Source organism: Mauremys reevesii, linkage group 13 (genome assembly GCF_016161935.1).
Source record: "Mauremys reevesii isolate NIE-2019 linkage group 13, ASM1616193v1, whole genome shotgun sequence".
Lineage (NCBI taxonomy): Eukaryota > Metazoa > Chordata > Testudines > Geoemydidae > Mauremys > Mauremys reevesii.
Genome location: NC_052635.1, coordinates 18,081,849 through 18,095,256, shown reverse-complemented (window position 1 = coordinate 18,095,256; position 13,408 = coordinate 18,081,849). Strand labels below are relative to the sequence as shown.

General features: G+C 52.6%; 1 protein-coding gene across 3 annotated transcripts in view; it reads left to right on the top strand.

Moving 5' to 3' along the window:
• Positions 1-12,704, top strand: part of LOC120381247 (fer-1-like protein 4) — a 119,285-nt gene extending 106,581 nt beyond the window's left edge. For 2 of the 3 annotated variants that reach the window (XM_039499416.1, XM_039499415.1), the window contains 6 exons: positions 1,219-1,304; positions 2,117-2,215; positions 3,248-3,489; positions 6,235-6,521; positions 8,282-8,382; positions 10,969-12,704. In XM_039499416.1, the coding sequence (XP_039355350.1) occupies positions 1,219-1,304; positions 2,117-2,215; positions 3,248-3,489; positions 6,235-6,521; positions 8,282-8,382; positions 10,969-11,149 (996 nt within the window). In that variant the 3' untranslated portion in view covers positions 11,150-12,704. The remainder of the gene's footprint in view (positions 1-1,218; positions 1,305-2,116; positions 2,216-3,247; positions 3,490-6,234; positions 6,522-8,281; positions 8,383-10,968) is intronic. The other variant, XM_039499417.1, reaches the window with a different exon arrangement.
• Positions 12,705-13,408: the final 704 nt, after the last annotated feature.

The following is a 13,408-nucleotide window of genomic DNA, read 5'->3' as shown; positions in this document are numbered from 1 at the left end:
GGGCTAGACTAGATGATCTTTGCAGTCCCTTCTAACCCATTGTTCTATGATACTGTTTGCTTGTGCCCAGTTTGCCAAGCGATCCAGAACACTCTGTATCAGTGACCTGCCCTCTTCACTATTTACCACTCCCCCAATTTTTTGTGTCATCTGCAAACTTTATCAGTGATGATTTTATGTTTTCTTCCAGGTCATTGAGAAAAATGTTAACTAAGATAAGGCCAGGAACAGATTTCAGTGGGACCCTGCTAGAAATACACCCACTCAATGATGATTCCCCATTACAATTGTATTTTGAGACCTATCAGTTAGCCAGCTTTTAATCCATTTAATGTGTGCCATGTTAATTTTATATCATTCTAGTTTAATCAAAATGTCATGCAGTACCAAGTCAAGCACCTTACAGAAGGCTATGTATGTTATGCCGTCGCTACTGCATTTATCAACAAAACTTGTAATCGCATAAAAAAAAGATATCGAGTTAGTTTGACAGGGTCTGTTTTCCCTAAACCCATGCTCACTGGCATTGATTATATGAATCAAGTCCCATATCCACCATTTCATAATCTTGTCCAGGCCCAATATCAGACTGATGGGAAGCCAAGCCTGGGGGTGAGATGTTTTAGTAGAGAGCAAATTAAGGTTGCCACTGACAAATATGAAACATCCAGTGAAGTGATGCTATTGTGAGATAGAAAAGAAATGTTCTATTTCAGTTTCACATAGTAAATAACTTGTATTCAACTATTTTGTAAGGATGCTGGTGAATCCCATGGCAACAACGTCCTGAGCAGACGTTATTCCTTAAAATACTCCCTCCCCCCATAAGGAGACATTTTAAATACAAACATTTTAAATACTTGCATCCGAAGAAATGGGTATTCACCCACGAAAGCTCATGCTGCAAAACGTCTGTTAGTCTATAAGGTGCCACAGGATTCTTTGCTGCTTTTACAGAACCAGACTAACACGGCTACCCCTCTGATATTTTAAATACAAGCGACTTCTACAGTGTGGCAGGCCTTTCCTAGCGGTGGCACATGCTCTCTGTATCCTGAGGGGCTTGCTGTGAGGGTTGCTGTGACCCAGAAGTGTGAGGAAGGGTCAGTAGCTTTGGGAAGAGGGTTCTCTGGAGGTCAGGGAGTGGGAGAGTAAATCTGTTCGTGAATTCAGCCTTGGTGAATCCTTTGAAGCAGCTCAGCTCTTTCCTTTCTGCAGGGCTCCCTCCACATGTGGATTGACATGTTTCCAAATGATGTCCCAGCACCTCCCCCTGTCAATATCAAGCCACGGCTGCCAATCAGGTACAGGCCTGGAGGGGACGGGGCGGGGCCATTACAAACCCAGTGTTTATAACTGCAGCCTGGGGTCCTGCTCTGCATGCCTCCCTTGCAGTCTGTGCCCACGGAGGCTGTGACTGGGTGAGAAGGGCAGACTAACTGATCTGTCAGGCTTAGAGGCTCACTGCTAGGCCATGACAGTGGTACTGCTTCAGCCCTGGGCCCCTGGCACATCTCCATGGCTTCCTCTCGATGCTGGTTCAGGGGGGCTGCAGGCCTCACCTCATCCTGCTCTCCCAGGGACTCCCTCTGTCCCCGCATGCCGGGTGGCTGAGCGGAGGGAAAACTGCTCCTGCCCCTCACACAGACGTGGCCGGGAGGAGAGAGGTCCCCTGGGTTTACGTCTGCTCCAGGCGGAGCCCAAACCCCAGACAGCAGCGTCTGAGCTGAAGCAGTACCACTGTCAGCACACAGCTCAGCGCAGGTGCCTCAAAAACCCAAGCCTGGGCCATTCTTGTTCTTCTTGCTACTGTTTGTGCCTGACTTGTGCTGGGCAGATTCCAGTACGCTGGAGATGTGCTTTGGCTCAGACACCTCTTTGTACTAGAATCTGCAAAACTGGGCCCGAGTGACATGAGAGGGGCCTTCTGCGAGATGTCCTGGGCCCCTGGCAGAAGGCACAGGCACAGCACAGCACTAGGATGGGTGGCTGGGCTGAGTGGGTGCTGGTGCCGGCCATTGTCCCGGGGGGAGGAGGTGGTAGCTTCGCCTGGCCCTGACAAACACTGAACTGGAATGTGCTTCTCTTACCTGCCCTTGGCTTTCCCTTCTGGTAGTTACGAGCTGCGTGTCATCATCTGGAACACAGACGACGTGGTTCTTGATGACGTTAATCCAATAACAGGAGAAACCTCCAGCGACATCTACGTGAAAAGGTGCCCGAGTTGATGGGGAATCATATGAGCAGAGACAGCCACAGGGCCAGAGAATGAGTAGCTGGCCTGTCCAGTCTGACCCTGCCTTGACACTGCAGCGCCCCCTACTGCCTGAGTCCCACAGACATCACCAGCCTCTCCTCGTATCTCATCAGCCATGGGGCCTCCACCTCCTGGGGGAGTCTAGCTCCCTGTCCATTTAGCAGGGGCGGCTCTAGCCATTCGCCGCCCCAAGCAGGGCGGCACGCCACGGGGGGCGCTCTGCCGGTCGCTGGTCCCGCGGCTCCGGTGGACCTCCCGCAGGCGTACCCAGCTCGGAGAGGTAGTCCACCTGTGGGAGGTCCACCGGAGCCCTGCCTGCCGCCCTCCCGGCGACCGGCAGAGCGCTCCCCGCGGCATGCCGCCCCAAGCACGCACTTGGCGTGCTGGGGCCTGGAGCCGCCCCTGCCATTTAGTCTACCCACCAAGGCCTTGGTCCTGACACCCAGCCCAGACTTGTTCTTCAGAATGTGTCAGTCCTCATCCCTAGGACTGAGCCTACCCAGGCACTGTCCCCCCTTAACATGGTATGCAGCTTCTGCACAGCTTGGACCAGCTTACCAACACCTGCAATTCCTTCCTGCATTTTTTGCATCAGCAACTAGTTGTGGGCTCAGTTCCTATTATTCAGAAAACCAAGCGCCTGATTTGTCCCCATAATCAGATACTGGACCATCTAAATGGTGGGGGTTGCACCCCCAAAAAAGGGAGACTGGAGAGAGGCCCCTTTAGAGCCCTCATAGTGGCTGTGTCCCAGCATAGACCTGGCACCCCTGACATGCTCCTATCTGCCATTTGAACCAGGTGAGCCTCATGGGCTAAGCCCGTTATTAATCTGAATAAGAGTTGGTTGCTGTGAGGCGCTGTTAAGCAGTGACTGAGCGCTGCCCCTCAGCCTGGGGCCCTTGCTCCCAGCACCCCAGCAGCTTAGTGACGCTGACATTTGGGGCTGCTTTAACATGACGATTGATGTTAATTGAGCTTCTTCTGCAGCTGGATCAAAGGTCTGGACCATGAGAAACAAGAAACAGACGTTCACTTTAACTCCCTGACTGGGGAAGGCAACTTTAACTGGAGGTTTGTGTTCCACTTCGACTACCTCCCGACCGAGAAGGAGATCTCCTATAAGAAGAAGGACTCCATCTTCTCCCTGGAAGAATCTGAGTTCAGGGAACCAGCTGTCCTGGTCCTTCAGGTCTGGGATTATGACAGGATTTCAGCGAATGACTTTCTAGGTACAGTATCCTCCTGCTGAGAGAAGTAGGCTGTTTCTCTGTGCCTTGCCTGCTTCCCTTGCCCAGGCCGCCCACCCTGAGCTTTTCAGGAAATGGTTCCCAGTCGAGATGAGCTGGGGCTGCAGGGAGCTCACTTGCCCTCTGTTGCGTTTGCAGGCTCACTCCTGGCCCACTGGTAGAACTGCTGCTTACAACACCAGGGTCCTACCAGGTTCCAGTTGGTTCCTGACATTGGGATTAAACTCTCTCATTCAAGCCAGTTATTTATCTTCTGACCCATCTCTGCACTGTGCAGTACTGTGCCCCCTAACCACGGAACGGGGGTGAGTGAGCAGCTTCTTCCAAAGCTGACCCCACTGCTGCTCTGCATAGTGCAGGGTTTCTCAAACAGGGGTCACCGCTTGTGTAGGGGAAGCCCCTGGCGGGCCGGTGTGTTTACCTGCCCCGTCTGCAGGTCCGGTTGATCGCAGGTCCCACTGGCCGCGGATCGCTGCTCTGGACCAATGGGAGCTGCTGGAAGTGGCATCCCCACTGGCCGTGGATTGCTGCTCGGGGCCAATGGGAGTTGCTGGAAGCAGCGGCCAGTAAGTCCCTCGGCATGCGCTGCTTCCAGCAGCTCCCATTGGCCCAGAGCAGCGATCCATGGCCAGTGGGAGCCGCGATCGGCCGGACCTGCGGACGGGGCAGGTAATCACACTGGCCCAGCCCACCAGGGGCTTTCCCTACACAAGCAGCAACCCCTGTTTGAGAAACTCTGGCATAGTGACCTTCACCTTCTCTCTGGCTCTTGCATAACCACCTTCCCACTGCCTCTGAGCTCCCCCTGTCCAGTCCTCATGCAGCTTTAGAAATACTTTTGTGTCAGAGGGTCAGCGTGAACCAGGGCTTTTGGTTGAAGGAGGAAGCTTTCAGCCTAGAGGTAGTGGTTGGTGATTCTGATGGCACTTAGGTGCCATGGTGGCAGGTGCCTTAGAAACACCACAGGCAGACTGCTGACAACTCTTCTCTCCTTTCAGGATGTTCCTTTCATTCTCAGACTGTGCAGAAAATGCTCCCTACTTCCGTTAGGCTTAAGTTACCCAAACTTTGAACCTTGGCCCTAAACACTAGGCCCTCTGAGGGGAACATAAGCAGATGGATGTGCTTTATTTAAAGCATAATAATACAGATGGATGGAAATTTTCTGCTGAAAGAGTTTGAGTGGAAAATGCCAATTCACTGAACCTGGAGCGTTTCATAGACACAGCTCAGATTCACCACATTTTCAGTGTTCTCTGGGAAACCTGCCCCCTTGCCAGGCTGCAAAAGGAGCCCAGGGTTCCAGGGGGCACAGCTCTGAGACAGCCCCACCGTATAGGCTGCCCCATGCTCAGGAAACCCCAGTCTTCCAGAGTCGAGGGCTGCGGGGCACACAGCCAAGCCAGGGCTTCCAGGCTCCTGCCTGAAAGCCCTTGGTCAGCTCTTGGTTCCACAGCCGGGAGCCTGGAAAGGCCGAGAACTCCCTCTTCCAGGCTTCCTGCTGCAGAGTCAGGAGCCCAGAGCCAGGGCTTCTTGTCCCCATGCCCCAGAGCTGCAGGCCCTTAGAGCCCCTGGTGCTGTTGGGTGAAACTGACATTCCCGTGGTAGCAGAGGTTCTGCTCACCCCAGCACTGAAACTGACAAGAATGGCATTTGCAATGTTGCTGTAGCAGTGTTGGTCCCAGGATATCCGAGAGACAAGCTTGTCTCTTTCACCAGCAGAAGCTGGTCCGATAAAAGATATTCCCTCCCCCACCATGTCTCTTTAAGAATGTCAGTTTTACTCAGCTGCTGTCCGGAGTCCTGGGAGCTAGTTTTGTGTGGGAAACAGCATGCGCTAATGTTTCTGAAACAGTTTTTATTCAGGATTTCTGGTTTTCAGGAAATTTCTAAAAATTTAGCTTTGTTACGATTTGGAACAAATTTTTAAAAATGAAATTTCCTGTGAGCTGGAAATCCTGCATTTCGTCCAGCTCTAGGTAACACCTTTAACCCCGACAAAAGCTCCTTTTATTAATTAACCCATTGCCAATCAATTCAAAAAGCTTCATTGGCATGGAAAGGCATATAATGCAAACCTGCTCAGCAGTGCCATCTACTGATGGCAAGAAGAGATCATTAGACCCAGAACATCGTGGTATTTCTGGGACATGAGCTGCTTACATTTGTGACAAAGACACAAAACGAGGGAGATAGAACCGGAGGGAGCTGGCGATGGTGCTGGCATCCTGGCTGTAGCCTGAACAAAGTGTTAGTTCTCCCACCCCAGTGTCAAGATTTTATCATTCTATCCTGAACATGAGGGACAAGCTGGGGCGTGAGAAGAGGGTAGATTTAGACCTACTAATGAGAGGCATAATGTGGCACTGCTCAGGGGTGACTCAGTATAGGAGACAGAGTGGTTAAATGGCTAGGCCAGAAGAGTGGGATTCAGGAGATCTGGTTTCTGTTCCAGGCTGTGCCACCAACTCAGCATATGAGGCAAGTCACTTCCTCTCCCTCCGACCCTCACTTTCCCCATCCCTAAAGTGAGGATAACACTGTTGATGGACCTTTCCTTTGAGAGCTACAAACAGAAATCACTGCCTGTGGTGGGAATGTGACTGATTCTCTGGGGACTGGGATGGGTGCAGGCCAAGCAGCATGTTGATGCTGGCCCTAATGTGTTACTTGCATTTACATTAATGATCGATCCCTGAGGTCCTCACTTCCTGCCTGTCTTTGAAGGATCCATTGAACTGAAGCTGAACGACATGGTGCGGGCAGCCAAGAGCTCTGAGCAGTGCACCATTAAGATGGCCAAGGAAAAGGCCACCCCCCGCTTCTCCATCTTCCGGAACAAGCGCATGAGGGGCTGGTGGCCTTTCATCAAACTGAAAGACCAGGAAGATGAGGAGCGAGAGGAGCGAGAGGCCAAGGAGAAGAAGAAGAAGAAGAAGAAGAAGAAGAGGTCGTCGATTAAGCCGGAAGACATTGAGTTCACAGACCCCAGTGGGAACAAGTACATCCTGACGGTAAGGAGCAGGAGAGAGGGGCAGAGCCCTTGTGCTGTGAGGCAGTGCTCAGTGCTGGCCTGCCTGAGCTCTGTGGAGCGTGAGGCCTGCAGCTGGGCACTGGCTAACTGCAAAAGTTTTGTAGTGGGCATGGGGCTGTGTGTCCCAGGACCCGTGGGTATGGCAGAGAGCATCATAGCTCGGTGCTCTCAGCCTCCAGCTCAGCACTGTTCAGAGCTTGTTTGCTTAGCTGAGCGGTCTTCTGGGGGCAGCAGTGTCTATGGGAGATTTTCCCTGCCGTGCAGGTGAGAGGAGGAGGGCTGATGTGAAGGCATTGTCATTGGTGGGAGGGCTGCTGCTTCTCTGAGTCCCCTGTTCCTGGGCACAGGGCAGCCTCCTCTCCTGGCTGGTTCCAGCTTCCTGCCTGGGCTAGCAAGAAGTCAGGCCTGGCTCCCCACTGAGCTCCAGCTGCCTGGATCTTGCAGACGTTTCACCCTTTCCCTGCCTGGTCTATGATTCCTGTCAACAAGCACAGGAGAGGGCGTGGGGTTGGCTGCCCCAGGGTCCCCCTGGGACTCAGACAGAGCCTGACACTGGCAGTTACTGAATCAGCCATAGCAGTGAGATGGGATCCTAGACTTGGCAAGCATTTCCCCCGAAGGCCCTGAGTGGACTCCTGTGGTTTGAGTGAGGACGCTCCCCCCAAGGGTAGGAATATTTGGTAGCCAGGGATGTGGGGCTAGGAGCTGAAATGTCCCCTGACCCTGGCAATGGCTAATTGGAGTTTCCCAGCCGGGAAGAGGGTGGCCAGGAGGTCCTGGGGCTCTGAGGGGCCGTGGACAGGGCATGTGAAAATCAGCAGGTGTGTGGGGAGAGGTGCGGCCAGGATCTCAGTAGAGGGAGGGGGAGGGGGCTGTAGCCTGGCGTGCTGCTGAGATGCCTGCACCAGGTTCCCCCTTTCGCTGCACAAACCAACCAGGTGCTAGCAGCTGCGGAAGCATGCCAGCAATGCGCCCATGCTCACAGCTCCATGCAGCAACACCTAGTGATGTCCCAGTGGGACACGGCCCCACGGTGGAATGCAGGCTGGGTTCAGTGTGCCAGAAGGAAGTTGTGTTCACTCCCGGTGGGCGGCTGGGACAATGCCTCTGGCTTCTCTCACTGGGCCTTTTGTGCCTGATCTCTGGAGAGGGCAGTCATTGTGCCGAGCACTTGTCTCGAGTGGACATTCGCCGGTCCTGTAGCATCCGTGCTCAGGAGGATATGTCTAAAGCACCAGGAACGGCACTGTGATGGGGGGTATCACTGGGCAAACGGGGCAGTGCCGCTCGACACGCCGACCCCCCATGACAGGCACAGTGTGCAGAGCCCTGTGCTGGGCAGCTCCTGCTCTAGGACATGAGTCTCGAGGAGGTGGCTGCATGGGCAGGCAGCCTGCCAGGGCTCTGGGGGCACAGGTATGTCTGGATGGTGCCTTGACTTGCTCCTGGTGGCGCTGGCGAGAGGCGAGTATCAGGAGCTGTGAGAGGCTCCGGAGGCCACTCCGTGCGGGGGACTGGGACAGAGGCCAGAAAGGCCCCGAGGGGCAGATTTTCAAAGGTATTTAGGTGCCTGTAGACGCAGATAGGCACCTGGAGGGATTTTCAAAGTGCCTGAGCAGGTTTGGTGCCTGACTCCCACTGAGCGACCATCGAAAACCTGGCCCTGCAGCTCTAGACGAGAGAGTATCAGTCTGACTTGTCCTGAAGACACCAGTGTATCTCAAGTGTGTTTCTCTGCAGGGCAAAGTGGAAGCTGAGTTCCAGCTACTGACTGTGGAGGAGGCCGAGAAGAACCCTGTTGGTCTGGGCCGAAAAGAGCCTGAACCCCTGGAGAAGCCCAAGTGAGTATCAATCATAGAATCACAGAATTAGAAGGGACCTCGAGAGGTCGTCAAGTCCAGTCCCCTGCACTCATGGCAGGACTAAGTATTATCTAGACCATCCCTGACAGGTGTTTGTCTAACCTGCTCTTAAACATCTCCAATGATGGAGATTCCACCACCTCCCTGGGCAACTTATTCCAGTGCTTAACCACCCTGACATTTCGGAAGTTTTTCCTAATGTCCAACCTAACCCTCCCTTGCTGCAATTTAAGTCCATTGCATCTTGTCCTGTCCTTAGAGGTTAAGAAAAACAATTTTTCTCCCTCCTTCTTGTAACAATGGTTTATGTACGGGAAAACTGTTATCATGTCCCTCTCAGTCTTCTCTTCTCCAGACTAAACAAACCCAATTATTTCAAACTTCCCTCATAGGTCATGCTTTCTAGACCTTTAATCATTTTTTTTGCTCTCCTCTGGACTGTCTCCAATTTGTTTCCATCTTTCCTGAAATGTGGCACCCAGAACTGGACATAATACTCCAGCTGAGGCCTAATCAGCACGCAGTAGAGTGGAAGAATTACTTCTCGTGTCTTGCTTACAACACTCCTGCTAATACATCCCAGAATGATGTTTGCTTTTTTTGCAACATTGTTACACTGTTGATTTATATTTAGCTTGTGAGCACTATGACCCCCAGATCCCTTTCTTCAGCACTCCTTCCTAGGCAGTCATTTCCCAATTTGTATGTGTGCTGATTGTTCCTTCCTAAGTGAAGTACTTTACATTTGTCCTATTGAATTTCATTCTATTTACTTCAGACCATTTCTCCAGCTTGTCCAGATCATTTTGAATTATATAATCCTATCCTCCAAAGCACTTGCAACCCCTCCAAACTTGGTATCATCTACAAACTTTATAAGTGTACTCTCAATGCCATTATCTAAATCATTGATGAAGATATTGAACAGAACCAGACCAAGAACCGATCCCTGCGGGACCCCACACGTTAGGCCCTTCCAGCATGATTGTGAACCACTGCTAACTACTCTCTGGGAACAGTTTTTCAACCAGTTTTGCACCCACCTTATAGTAGCTCCAGCTAGGTTACATTTCCCTAATTTGTTTATGAAACGGTCACACAAGACAGTATCAAAAGCCTTACTAAACTCAAGATATACCACATCTACCGCTTCCCCCCCATCCTCAAACTTGTTACTCTGTCAAAGAAAGCTATCAGGTTGGTTTGACATGATTTGTTCTTGACAAATCCATGCTGTTACTTATCACCTTATCTTCTAGGTGTTCACTAATTGCTTGCTTAATTATTTGCTCCATTATCTTTCCGGGTACAGAAGTTAAGCTGACTGGTCTGTAATTCCCTGGGTTGTCCATATTCCCCTTTTTATAGATGGGCACTATATTTACCCTCCTCCAGGCCTCTGGAATCTCTTCTGTCTTCCATGACTTTTTGAAGAGAATCACTAATGGCTCAGAGATCTCGTCAATCAGCTCCTTAAGTATTCAAGGATGGATTTCAGCAGGCCCTGCTGACTTGTGCCATGTACACGTGCCAGGCAGAGAGGCATTGGAATGTAGGCTGGGGGTTGATACTATGCTTGCTCTCAGCTTGGGGCAGCCTGCGCACAGGCACTGAGGGAAAAGGGAGGAGCTTTCAGGCTTAATGGAACCAAGATCAGAATCCAGAGACACTGAGCTGCTGGGGACGCCGGGGCTCAGGCTGTAGATGGAGTCCCTGTGGTGAAGCCATCTCCACCGAGAGTGTGGGCTGAGTCCCTGGCACTGAGCAATTCCGGCTGAGGCTCCAAGTGGAGTCCCTGGGCAGAGCTGTTCTGAGATATTTACTGAAACAAGCGACAGGGCTTGTGTATCACTGTAGTTGTGCCTGCACTAGGAGGGTGCACTGGTGTAACTACATTGGTTTTAGTGAGCTAGTTACATTGGTGCAAAAATGGAGAACAGCCTAGGCCTTAGTTAGCTGCCAGTGCAGTCATCCTCCAGCACTCTGCAGGCTCTCTGGATGTTTCCCATGGCCTGCAGGTGTGTGCTCTGCATGCATCGGAAGATGAAAGGGGAGGGGGGGGGATGAAAAGTCCCTCCCACCCTGGGAGAGGCTATTTGTCATCTGCAGCGTGGGTGCCTTGCAGAACCCTGGTCTAGTGCAGGGTCCAGGTTCCAGAGAAAATAATACAAAAATAACAACAATGATAATAAGAAAATACAAAGATTTTGTGGTCTGTTCAAAAGTGTCTGGCAGTCTGGATTTGACCCGCAGTCTGCCTATTGACTGCCCTGGTCTAATGTCTGGGCAAGAATCCTACGAAGCCTCCAGATTGTGCTGGCAGTGAAATGAATGCAGGGAATGGGGTCCTGTTTTGAAGGAAGACATTGTGGGCACAGGCATCAATTTGAGTTTGGGGGCTCAGGGATTCAGGCTGATCTCCACTGATCTGGTACCTGGTTATTCGCAGCCCGTGAGTAGCAGCAGCTACAGTATGTTGTAGATTTCCAGGGCACTGAATTGAACTGGGTGGAGCTTTGCTTTGCTTTGTCTGAGCTCAACAGCCTTTTCCTTTCTCCGTTCTAGCCGTCCAAAAACATCCTTCAACTGGTTTGTGAATCCCATGAAAACCTTCATCTTTTTTATCTGGAAGCGGTACAAGAAGTACATCATTGCTTTGATCATTATTGCTGTGGTGACCATCTTCCTGGTCCTTTTACTCTACACAATGCCTGGGTACATTAGCCAGAAGATCATCAATGGATAAGTGCGGTCAGAGACTGGGCTCCCCAGAGGACCATGGCTGTTGCTCCAGAAATTGACACTTTATACCAAAGTTTTTAAGGGCAGTTTGCTGGTGACTGAAGGTGCTGGAACTCTTTGTAAATGCTGCATTAGGAGGAAGAGGAGTGGAGAAGCTGCCCTCTCTGGGTAGTTGTATTTCATGCTTAGAACTTGTGATACGCTGTGGAGCAGACCGATAATGATTTGGGTAAATTGTTTGGTTTTCGTTAGTTGGGAGGAATCTGTCCCAGCTGGGGTTGGCTGTGGGGAGATTTGCAACAAACATCAGCTCTGTACCTCTCTCCCTTGAGCTAAGCAGAGGAGCCTCTCTGAGAGCCGTGGGAGTAGCAGTGCTGCTTTCTCTGCATCGCTTCAGCATAATAACGCGGAGGCTTTTCACCTGGAGAACTTAGTGCACTTTACAAGGTGGCGGCGCGTTCCTGTCCCCTTTGTACAGGTCAGAGAGTCGGGGCACATCTGCACTATGGAGACTACAGTGCCAAGGCTGTACAGACGCAACCTGTCCCAGCAGAAGGGGTTTTCCATTGCCATAGGACCGACAGCTGTGCTGACACCGGGGGTTAGGTTAGAGCTGGGTCAGTCAGGGGGTGTTTTTTCACAGCTCTCACTGATGTAGCCATGTCAGCCTGGTGGTCAAGTGTAGACCAGGCCTCAGGGGCAGAGCTGGGACCGGCAGAGTGACAAGTAGAGACACTAGAGAGGTGCTGCAGCAGGCTAGCAAAGTGAGGCGGGGAAAGAATGAAGGAGCCAAACTGTGTGTGACCCTCCCCACGACTTGGGTAGGGGTGAGGGACAGGCAAAGTCTGAGTCCACTTGTGAGCTGGGGATTCCCAGCCAGGCGTGGCCCTCTCCCCCCGCCCACCCTCCACACTGCTGTTAAACACAAGTCTTCCCACGTAGTCCTTGTGTTAGACCTTTACTCCCTCTGGGCTAGAAAACCCCAAAGGATCTGACCCATTACCTGCTGCTTCTCTCCACTCAGCATTTGCTGGGGTTTCCCAGCGGCTTTCAGAGGCCTGGTGTGCACCCAAACGTAGCTCAGCCTAGCTACATTACTCAGAGCTATGAAAACGTCAGGCTCTGGGCGCTATTTGGGTTCCCTACTGTAGATACAAGAATTCTCCCATTGACCCTGCTGCCGCCGCCCGACGGGGCAGTTAACTAACAACCCCCCCTTGCGTTGCTGTAGTAAATGTCTACACTGCAGGGAGGCAGTGCAGCTGTGCCTCTGGCGCGTCTGTAGTGGAGAGATCCCTGGAGAGCGTAAGGGCCACTTGTTTGTCTGGTTCAGACTCCAGCCCAGGGCTCCTTCTCTCTCCTACTAACTGATCGGGGTGATTAACAGTCACTCCTGTCTTGTTGTGTTTTGCACCAGATTTGTAGATATTTATATGGAGGTTATTTATATGAACAGTGCAAAGTGGCACCAGACTGAGGTAAATCAACTGTCGAGAAATATCCTGAGAGCAGCTTCCGCCTCTGCTGCATTCTTTGTGCTCTGGGTATTGATTTTACTGATACAAGTCAGTGGGGATAAGCTTTTGTCATGGTAAAATTAAGCAAAATTCATTGAATAGTCACGGTAAAGATATACAAATTCAGGGTATGGGTGGAGGAGGGTTGGGCTGAAGCTGAAGCCCAAGGGCGAGGTGGGGCTGACAGCCCGAGTCCCCCTGCTCTGGGGCTGGCACTGAAACACCAAGCCCTGCCCCCCAGGGCAGCCTTGTCACCAGGGGGCTGAAAGCTGAGCCTCGCTGCCAGGGGGCTGACAGACTGAGACCCCCACCCCGGGGGGCTGACAGCCCAAGCTCCACTGTCGGGGGATGAAGCCAGAGCCCCGCCGCCCCAGGGGGGAGGGGTGAAGCCAGAGTCCTGCCGCCGCCCCGGGTGGTGGTGGGGGGGGTGAAGCCAGATCCCCGCCGCTCCAGTGGGGAGGGATGAAGCCAGAGCCCCACTGCCCCAGGGGGATGAAGCCAGAGCCCCACTGCTCCGGGCGTGGGGGAAGGGTGAAGCCAGAGCCCTGCCGCCCCAGGGGGGAGGGGTGAAGCCAGAGTCCCGCCACCACCCTGGGTGAAGCCAGAGCCCTGCCGCCCCGCGGGGGAGGGGTGAAGCCAGAGCCCTGCCGCCCCGTGGGGGGGGGAGGGGTGAAGCCAGAGCCCTGCCGCCTTGCGGGGGAGGGGTGAAGCCAGAGCCCCGCCGCTCCAGGGGGGAGCGGTGAAGC